Source organism: Poecilia reticulata, linkage group LG16 (assembly GCF_000633615.1).
Source record: "Poecilia reticulata strain Guanapo linkage group LG16, Guppy_female_1.0+MT, whole genome shotgun sequence".
Taxonomy (NCBI): domain Eukaryota; kingdom Metazoa; phylum Chordata; class Actinopteri; order Cyprinodontiformes; family Poeciliidae; genus Poecilia; species Poecilia reticulata.
In genome coordinates, this window is record NC_024346.1 from 14622713 (window position 1) to 14633307 (window position 10595).

At 36.3% G+C, this 10595-nt stretch overlaps 3 protein-coding genes across 4 annotated transcripts in view; all 3 read left to right on the forward strand.

The window, feature by feature from the left end:
- The first annotated feature begins 6 nt into the window (after window positions 1-6).
- Window positions 7-3238, forward strand: LOC103477894 (uncharacterized). Its single transcript, XM_008431230.2, has 5 exons — window positions 7-64; window positions 951-1229; window positions 1313-1424; window positions 1718-1778; window positions 1934-3238. The coding sequence occupies exons 1-5, from the start codon at window positions 10-12 to the stop codon at window positions 2261-2263; spliced, it is 837 nt and encodes a 278-aa protein (XP_008429452.1). The 5' UTR covers window positions 7-9; the 3' UTR covers window positions 2264-3238.
- An 861-nt stretch (window positions 3239-4099) lies between these two features.
- Window positions 4100-6976, forward strand: irgq2 (immunity-related GTPase family, q2). Its single transcript, XM_008431225.1, has 2 exons — window positions 4100-4181; window positions 5111-6976. Exon 2 carries the CDS (start codon window positions 5113-5115, stop codon window positions 6250-6252), a length of 1140 nt encoding a protein of 379 aa, XP_008429447.1. The 5' UTR covers window positions 4100-4181; window positions 5111-5112; the 3' UTR covers window positions 6253-6976.
- Window positions 6977-7072: 96 nt separating this feature from the next.
- Window positions 7073-10595, forward strand: part of LOC103477886 (B-cell receptor CD22) — a 10186-nt gene continuing 6663 nt past the window's right edge. Inside the window, exons 1-5 of one of the 2 annotated variants that reach the window (XM_017309500.1) lie at window positions 7073-7513; window positions 7998-8022; window positions 8115-8252; window positions 8364-8765; window positions 9305-9601. In XM_017309500.1, coding sequence (XP_017164989.1) covers window positions 8198-8252; window positions 8364-8765; window positions 9305-9601 — 754 coding nt within the window. In that variant the 5' untranslated portion in view covers window positions 7073-7513; window positions 7998-8022; window positions 8115-8197. The remainder of the gene's footprint in view (window positions 7514-7997; window positions 8023-8114; window positions 8253-8363; window positions 8766-9304; window positions 9602-10595) is intronic. The other variant, XM_008431222.2, reaches the window with a different exon arrangement.

Genomic DNA, 10595 nt, shown 5'->3' on the forward strand with positions numbered 1-10595 from the left:
GGTCAGTACATGTGTACAGCACAGAACCAGAACAGGAATCTGACGGTGGACGTAGAAGTGAAATGTGAGTTTACACATCATTAAATGTTTTCTTCTGGCCAGTATTTTTGTTATGCAAACCATCTGAACAAAATCTTGAAGCAGGACATTAACATTACTATGATAAGTACTCAGCAAAACCTTTCAATATTTCTGTGAAATTATATGAATTCATAATCATCATAACTCATGAACAAGTGATTATTACCTTATTGCTAGCACTTTCTACTTTTGTACTGAGAGGTTTTGGGGTATCATTATCTCAGTAATGCTAATGTCAGTCATTAGAGACTTCAGACATAACTTGGACTTGGAAAAATTATGTGTGTCCATCTCAGCATTGCGTTTTTTTTGAAAAGGGATTTAATATACGTTGTTTAGTTATTTTGAACTTCACTAAATTTTGTTTAAAGATGAGAAGAAACTTAAAATCACAGAAGAAACAATGTTAAAAGCAATGATGTCAGCAACTCGTTATGAAGTAACTTCACTCATCTTAAATTTCTGCCACATGTCCAGTCTGCAAAAACTACGTAAAACATAAAGGATGTGAGAGACAGCCGCTCACCCTTCGTTTCAGATAAACCATTCAATAATAAGGCAACCAACCAGCTTTATGTTTTATAAAGGATTAAAACCAATCAAATCTATGAAAAAGACCTGAAAAACAAGATCTTGAAAACCTTTGTTAGAATATATAGAAAATCTTACATCTTCCAAACATACAGAAAAAAAAAACATTTACATAATATATGGGGAAAACTTAGCTTTTGGTTTAATGTAATTTATCACACTAAATTTGCTTTTGATAACTTTAACATATTGAAATTAGATGTGTGAAATCATCTTATGCAGCATGATTGTTTTTGGTTTTGTTTTATTTTTTTAGCCATCTCTCTGTCTCCCTGCAGTGCGACCTCAGATCCTAAATGGGTCTAGCTGTAAGTCTCAGCAGGACGTCCTGACCTGTGTGTGCATCAGTCAAGGCTTCCCTTCACCCACAATTACATGGGAACTGTTGCAGAATCCCGTCAACTACTCCATCAGCACCGTTGTACTAAACCACACAGTCACAAGCACCGTCTCCATAAACATGAAAGGCGTCTCCAATATTTCTGCTGTTTGCATCAGCAGTAATACAAACGGGAAAACAAGCAGCAATCTTTCTATAACTGAGGTGGAAGGTGAAGGTTAGTGGAAATCTTTAAATGTGCAAATCTTTAAATCCGTGCACATAGATGTTTTTGTTGTAGTAATTTATTCCTTGTTACAGGGTACAACACAAACTATCTATGGACTTTCACACAGATGGGTATAATAATTCCCTTTCTGATCGGGGTGTTAGTTTCAGCGTCTATTTTCTGCTTGTTGTGGTTGTGCTGCAGGTAAACTTTAAATTTTCACCTTAGAGATTTTTGCTTATGTATCCAAATGTAAGAATGTGTCACTGACCGAGATCACCTACTTATTTTTTTTTTAAGTGTTCTACTARAAAGATTTGTAGACAACTATTTTAATGCTCATTGCTGATCATAGAAGTCTTTTAGGAAATTAATCGAACAGGATAGAACTAAATTAAAACAAGAAAACTAAATATTTCTTAATCATAGATGTGATTTTAAGTTCCATGCCAATGGTATTGTAATAACTATTGCTGTTTATTTCTTTTTCCTTGCAGGAAAAAGCATAAGTCTCATAGAAGTACGTCTGAGACTCTAGAGATGGTTATGACTCAAGAGGTAATTCACATTATTAGGCAACTCCGTCACTGTGAGTTTAGTGACATCTGGTGGTTATGATCAGAAAGTATTAAAGGCCTTGAGTTTTGTCAGCTCATTTAATATCGCTTGAAATGTTGCATCTTCAGCTTAACTTCTTTTTATGCTTCACATAGACAAACGGTGGTCAAACAGTGGATTATGAGCCAATTCTGGTCGGAGGGACAGCTGGAGGATCCAATGACTCAGAAGCTGGAACATCAGATATAGAATATTCTGATATTCATTTGTTGATCAAACAAGACACTGCAAGCCCTTCAGAGAACAAACCAATGAAAGAAGTCACAGAGTATGCTAAGATTAAGAAAAAAAGAGAAACCAAGATGGAAGAGGGAGAAGGGCAAGAAGAAGAGGAGGAGATGAAGCTTGCCTCTGTGCCAGAGGCTGAGGAGAGCGAGACTGTGGCAGTGTATTCTAATGTGACAAACATGAAGGATCAAATGTAAGAATCATTAACTTTAGCAGATTGAAGATGAAAACATCATTGGAGTTGACTGTATTTAGGCATCTTGAACACGAAGCAAAACTTCTAGAATGAAAAAAGAGAGAAATATATTCACAATCCAAACTGATGGATGTTTAAGTTTAGCAAGAAACCACTGTGCTGAAAGATGGGAAAGTGGCTTCTGGTAAAGCAAGCAGGTGTCAGATGTGTTTTGCATGTGGAGTTTCTCTTAAGGAACAAAGTGAAACTGGGCTGAGTTTGTTAAAAGGTTTTTGAACAGCAGTGCATGTCCCCATAACATTGTTCCTCTTTATTGTATGACTGAAAAAAGCTTTTTTTTTTTCTTCAGTTTGTTTGTCTTAGCTAAACGAAACGACTGCTTATAATTACTCAGGTTTAAACACTGTAGCAGAAATTTAAATTCTGTTGGAGAATAATCCAGCAGAAATATTTTGTACAAAGAAAATACATTTTAAGTTCTTTATATTTTMCCTTACTCTMCCAGCCATATTACACTGACGGTACACTGCTGCATAGGTTGGGAGTCAACACGTTCTTGCAGTACCTATGTGCAGAGTAGTGTAGCTAGAACTCATTACGATTGAGTGACTGTGTGATACCATGAAACCAATACTTATCCTAACCGTTTACTGTGAAAGAAACTTGGCTATTAGACATGCTGGTAATTTGTAAATAAATACCATGTTGCCTTAAATTTGTGCTTACCAGTGAGAATTTGTAGTACACAAGTATCTGCAACCTGCTGAGAGAATGCCTTGGTTTGCACAATACATCACATTTCATCAGTCGGTTCATGCATAAAGAGTGCTTTGCATAAATGTTATTGTACATGGTAATGTAAAATTTGCAAACTTCATTTATTTTATTAGGACTGTTTAGTAATAGACAAGCAAGAAGTATTAAACTTATTTGTGACGTGGAAAGAAATGACACAAATAAAATGTCTGAAAATGTTGTTGGTGTCTTCTAATTCTTTCACCCCTACAATGAATTCGGGACAAACAATTCCCCCAAAATCCATGTAATTTGCAAACACAAATATTACTTGTGTGATTTAATCGCAATATTTGTTAAAATATTGCGAGGCCTATGTGGCCTCAGAGGCTCATCAGAGAGCTTCAGTGAGCAAACAGCGTTATGAAGACCAACTAAGACACCAGATAGGCCAGAAATAAAACTGTGGAGAAACATAAAGCTGGATTACAATGTAAAACATCCCAAACTCTGAGCTTCTCAAGAAGAACTGCTCATCCATCAGCTAACAACGGAACGAGTACTCCACAACTGCAAGCCTACCTATGCAAAGCCACATACATAAACTGACATGGTGGGGAGAGCAGGTATCAGTGAAGCAACAGAGAGGCCCAGGATCAGATCTTCCCAGGTGAAGAAGCAGACAGCATCTTGGAACAAGACGTGTCAGAACCGGAAGACATGATGAAAAACCCCTAAAGATGCCTCAGAGGTAATAGAGCATAAAGGATATATTTATGTTGAAAAACAAAGCTATCAATTGGTCATAATTTCCATATCAAGTTGCAGGCAGGACCCCAATAAAATGTTTTAATTCCAGATAAATCCAGGGCCCAAAAGACTGGTCACCTCCAATGCATAACATTTTTCCAACATTTCTACCCTCCTTCAAAATGAAAAAAACAAGTTAATGGGTCTTACTTTTTTAGGTGGGGATGTGGCTTCAGGTAAGTATTATGTGCACAGACAATATGCATGTATTGGATTTACCTGATATAGGATTAAGGCTGAGCCAGCAGGATTAGAACGTTCCACTAGCTGGACGAACACTTTAAATAGATCAGTCAGGTGCTGCAGTCTTGCAGAAGGAATCAGCACCGATATCTAATTGAATCCAGGAAGCTGTTGCTGCTTTCAATAGTCAGGTAAGTGTGTGAAATTTTTAAGGCATAAAATTAGGTAGTTTAATTTTCAATGCGCTATTGTGCAGGCTGTTTGTCACATAGGCTTTATGAGGCTCAAACCATTTCTATGAATGAATAGCAACATGTTGAAGGTCAAGAGTGTTAAGACTTTGCAAACTTTGCAAAATCTTTAAAATCAACTTCATGATTTCATTGTATTCAGAGGATTTATGCTACATGATAATGTGGACCAGCTTGCTTATCTCTCAGTCCCTTCTGGCCAGGAACTGATTTGCATGAGGACAAGCAGGGGAAACTGCACCCTGCAGTAGAGGCTCGCCCCCAAAAAACTGTTGTCCTTAAAGTCCTAATTATAAAAAGTATGAGTTGTTTACCCAGAAGTGTCTTATTGCCTTGAAGTTGAACATTAATTCAATAAAAATATATAATTGTAAATTGCTAAATGTAGTAACCTTGCATCAAACACAGTCTGCAAACTGACATCGAATTTGCAATAAATGAAATGCGGGCTGAAGGTGACAGACTGTCACAATTTAATACTTCCACTCATTGTTTCTAAACAATGACTTGCGTGTATTTTTTAAAAGAATATTTCACTTGTTAGCTTTAAATTACAATAAACACAAGAACAGGTCAATATGCAGTGGACAAAACATTGGCTGAAGGTGACAGATGGTCCAACGATCAAACACCTCTAGGGACCGTTCAATATCTGAGCGTTGGAGATATGTTTTATTTGCCTCAAGAATCATCATCTGAGCTGTGCAGTGTGGGAAAGATACCTTTACTTCTCAAGAGTGGTTATGAATGTAAAAGGGTACACAGAACTATCAATTCCAGATTTTATTATCTTAAATATCTATGTGAGACTTTCTGATCCAAGTAACGCCAGTTACCTTAATGTAATTCCCATCTTTATTTTCTCACAGGAATGGCGGATGTCTTCAAAGGCCTAAACCTGATTGAAACTCTTAAAGAGTCAATGGAGAGCAACAAGTTATCTGATGTGAAGGAGGCCGTGGAAGATCTTCTCATCAGTAGGATAAACCTCGCTGTGGTGGGGGACCGTGGAGAAAAAAAAGTCTCCCTCATGAACTCCCTTCGTGGCCTTGGGCCTGAAGATGAGGGTTCAGCTCCTTCCCAATCTCCTGTTGAACCAGAGGAAATAGATGGCTACCCACATCCGAAACACCCTGACTTCCGACTCTGGGACCTACCCCCTGTCCCGGCCACATCCCCATTTGAACCAGAGGGATACATGAACAGATATAAGTTCCTTCGTTATAATGCTGTTTTTATGACATTCACACAAATAATACAACCCAACAGTGTGGATGTCTTTTTGGAGGCTCTTTCTCTGCAGCGACAAACGGTGTACTTTCTTCTCTTAGCTTCTGTGAAAGACACAGATAAGAGCCTGGAAGAAAAGAAGAAAGCCAGTCTGGAAGTACTGAAATCACAGGGCGTGAAACAACCTAAAGTTTACCAGGTTAAACCTTCCAATCTTGAGAAATTTGACTTTCCTGACCTCCTGGCATGCATGGCCGCAGACCTTCCCGAGATCCGAGCTCACGCCCTTCTGCTGGCTTTACCGACACTCACATTAACAATGGTCACCCAGAAAAAGGAGGCATTTAAAGCACTCATTTGGGCAGCTGCTTCCCTATCCGGAGGGATGTCAGCCATTCCTGTTCCTCTTGTGGCATCCATGGTGGACTCAAGCATTGCTGTACGGATTTTGACAAAAGCCCAGTTATCTCTGTGCGTGGACGATGAGTCGGTTGAGCGGATGGCTCGACAGCAGCACCTGGAGCCAGCAAGACTTAAAGAGCTGAGAACTTGTGTGTTGTCAGTAGAGGTCACCAAGGTGGAAGTTAAAAAAAGGCTTGCAGCAGCCGAGAAGGACTTAGCTACAGCTTCGTCAAAGTTAGTGGAAATGGCGTTGCCTAGACATGCTCGTTCAGCCAGCCGCTCCTTCACTGCGATGTTGCAGGCTTTAAATGGTGCCATTGATGAAATGGCTGCTGATGCTGAGAAGATAGTGGCAGCTGCTTTGGGAGGGGGGAAATAAAAACACCTGTGTATGCCAATTCCTGTTTCTACGCAATGTAATATCACTTTTATGTTTAAGGCTTTTATTTATGGATAAAAGCCTTAAACATAAATAAGGCTTTTATTTATGGATAATGTCCAACCTTCAATGTTGGACATTGAAGTGTCCAACATTGAAGGTATTGGACACTTTAATGTTGTTTGTAGTGAGTATGTATGGCATTAAATTCACATCAGATGTTGTTACCCAGGTATTTCAGACATAAATAAATCCAAATAAATTGTCAAACTGAAATAACACAAAGTATAAATATTGAACATGTGTTTTGAAATGTATTTAGTACATAATAAAATAGCTTTTTTGTAATGACAGTATCAGAATATCTCCCATGTGGCAAAACTAATTACCGTACATAATTTAATTTTTGAGTCTTTAAGGTGTTCTGCATTTTCTTCTTGGAAGCTTCTTTGAAAATTTGACTTTTAAACATATATCTGCATCCAGTGTATCAGTATGTATGAGCCACATAAACATAATTTTTATTTCCTGCAGCTAAACTAAACCAAAATTAACTGGCATAAGGAAGCAAGCCTGCTGTGTACATACTGCCATATGTCTGCTGTTTAAATTTCTGTGCCATTTTGCAGTGTTTTTTCATCATGCATTCAACACTTACTCCATGTGTCTCTTTGTAATTAGGCAGAACTTAAATACCAATTGAATTAAATTAATTTGGTTGAAATTAACTATTTGAACTTAATTGCTTCAAATAAGTTCAACCCAATGTTAACTTTGTTTTTTTTCTGACGTATGGTGTGACTTTGATGCCAACAACCATATTAAAATGTCATCATAAAGAAAAAAAAAAACATTGTGTTAATGTGTTTAATTTTTACATTGCTGCATTGTGTTGGAATAATTTCAAAATAAGCATTTTGATTTCTGTGTGCAAGATCAATCCAAATTCTATTAAAGACTCACAAAATAAACACAAATATTGCTTTGTATATGTCACTGTAGATACTTTGATCAATGTTTCAGTATCAAACAAGCAGAGGAAGTGGGAGGAAATTTAACTGTGTGTGCACCAGAGCAGGCAAGCTGAAAAAAGAGATACACTTTTGTTCAAACGTGCTGTGAAGTATCTGTGCTCTCCTGCCTGTGTGATTTTGTATGCAAATTCTTTAAGAATTCAGACAAACTGTGAAAACTTCCTTTTTTAAGAACATTTTTATTTCACGAAGAGCGTTCTGCATCCTGATAAAGTAGCCCATCTGAGGTAGGAAGAAACATTTAATTTTTTTTTGTCTAAACATTATTTTACTTATTTCCTTTTTCAATCAAGCTTGAATAATCTCTTGTGCTTAGTTGCAAAGTATGTATGTGGAAAAAGTTTGTAATTTTTTTTTTCAAACATTTTGATGGAGGTTTTAAAATATTTTTAATTTGAGCTTTTACTTGGAGAAAAAAGTAAAATATTTCACAGAAGCTTTAAAAGCATTTTTAACTGTACTTCACATTTAGACATTTTGACAGATGCTGTGTTAAATTTTCTATTTCAATTCTAAAGTTTTTCATTTATGTTTATATAAAGTATATGTAGAGAGACATATTCCCTTAATATTCATGTTGACGTGTTACGACTCTGCTTTAAATGCATGCAAAAGAAGTACATGCAAGCAGCACAGTCATTTTATCAAAAAAAATCCACCTCTTTGTTGGCTACAAAATAAAACTATTTAACTTTAATTGCATTTATATAGTTACAACCACTACACACATCAGAAGGTAATGTTTTTCAACCTTTTTTATCCATTTAAAATAAACACCTTAGCCATTGCATCTTTCTAAATAAAATGTATTTCTTCATAATGCTTTAGAATGTTTCTAACATCAAGATCACAACCCCCTTGGACCTAGGAGGGAAACATAATACAGTAGAAAGACAGACACTCGGTGAAGGATGACAATGAATGCTCTGTTTGTAAAGTGGATGCTATTTGTGACCCTGATAAATTGTACGTACACTTATTTTTTTTACACATTGCACTTATATACTAACCATATAGTTTTGCTTGTGAATTAAAGTTCCTTACTTTCCTTTTCTTTTCTTTTTTTTCAATCCACAGCAGACTTTCATTATTGCCAAAATATAAAATTCAGTTTGATGAGCCCTGCTCAAACTGCAACAGAGGGGTCATGTATTGAAATCAAATGTAAGCCAGTCCAACCCGTTTCCATAAATACAGAAGCTTACTGGTTCTGGATGAAGGATGCAAATTGGACAACAGAAATGGGTTTTGTTGGGACCAACATTTTCAGCTCGAATGAAGCAGAGCGTCCTGTCAGTCCAGAGTTTAAAAACAGAGTCAAGTATCTCAGCTCACCGACAAGTGGGAAGAGGGATCCATCAGAAGTGTGCAACATATTGATCTGCAATCTGAAGAAAACAGACAGCGGAGAATATATGTTCAGATACATTTTGGGAACCTTCAAATGGAGAACAGAAAATTTTAATCTAACTGTCCAGGGTAAGTTTAATGACAAAAAAACAGAAATATGTTCAGGATGTACAGAGAAAATCCTATTGTGGTAATATGATCAAAGTACCGAAATTAGTGAAATGAATTAAATACATTATTTTAACTTTGAAATAAAATATAAATAATTTTAGATAAATATATCAAAAAAGGTACCTTTCGTTGGCCTAACTCTTGTTACCAAGTGAGTTTTTTTTATTTATTTTTTTATGAAAATTGTTTAACATTTTAAAGTGGAAATTCAAACATTTTTGCTTTGTCAGCAAAAAAGTTGATTTTTGTGATTAATTTAACTTTAAAATTCTTAGGATAAGTTTAGAGATCATTTCCACAAAGATAAGAAGAAATCAACAAATTTGAAGCTTTAAATCTGCCAACAGGATTCTGTGAGTTTTGATAAAAAGCCACAGAGGACCAACATCAACTGATTTTAATAAATTCATGTGTTCATGTCATAAAAATCATGTCTTAAATGCTATTAGCCACACTTTATCTTCAATTGTTTATGAATGCATCATGTTTATTTCCAGAAAACCCATGCCTTATCACTTTTAGCCAACCACCGGCTGTGATGGCGAATAATAACGTGACACTCACATGCTCTACATCCATTTCATGCAATTCTGACCCTCAAATTAACACTCTGGAGCAGCTGCCCTCACCAAAATGGTTAAGTTCTCACAACATCATGGATAAAAATGAAACAACCAAAAGCACCAACCTTAGCTTTACTGCCAGCTGGACGGATGATGGGAGAGAGTTTTCATGCCAAACATCAGAAAACAAGGACAAGAATTTGATCTGGAAAGTAACCTTGACTGTAGAATGTAAGTCTCTGAAGTATATTCTTGTTGTGTCTTTTTTGTCATTGTTGAATGATTGCTGATTTAAGAAAGCTGTTAAACTGTATGTATTTCAAGAAGTCCACATAACTCCTTTTAAACCACAACTCAATAAGCTGGAGAGACTTGATTTTTTTTTTTTAACCTTCCTCTGGTGTTGGCTTTCTCCTGCCATCTGTAGTGTTTGCGGGTCATTTTGGACCCGTGTATTAAATCAGCCATAAAATGCCCTAAAACAATCTTTTATCATCCAATGTTTTTCTTAACTCTTGTTTAGCTGGTTGGGCTCCCTTATCCATGAAAAGATTGGTTTTAATATTTTTTTTGTGGCCCCCTGGGCCTTTGTTTTAACAAAATACCCCTCGTTTTCAATGTCTAAAAAGTGGTCAAATGAACCTTAAGAGAAGAAGGCAACAAAATAATCAGTTGTTCTGTTTCCTGAGTGTAACTGAGAGATATTAAAACACATTTCTTAAATGTTCAACAAAAAAAAGATTTTAATTTTAATATTATCAAATATAGCAACATCTATGGTGTTTCGGGTCATTTTGGACCCGTATATATTTACTTCAAGAAAAGGGCAAAAACAAGTCTTTTTTTTCCCACACAATAGAACTTTAATACAATATTTAACAATATGAAAAACAGAACAGTCATAAATAATAACAAATTACAATAAAACAAAGATTTGCAAGGTCAAATAAACAACCAATTGAGAAAATCACATCAAAAGAAATCAAGTACTTGTTCTATAAATACTCTGTGCAAAGAACATGCCTGTGTGTGTGTGTGTGTGCGTGTGTGTGTTTAGATGCATGTGTTGCAAAAAGTGACACTTTTAGTGTGTTCTTTACAGATATATTTGTTGCAGGTGAAGCACACTATGTAGGTTTTTCTGTCCATATTGCTAGGGCAGACCTGACACCTCTTTCTTTTTGAGCGAGGTGGTCTCACTGGCATTGTGGCTGTGGATGGAGTG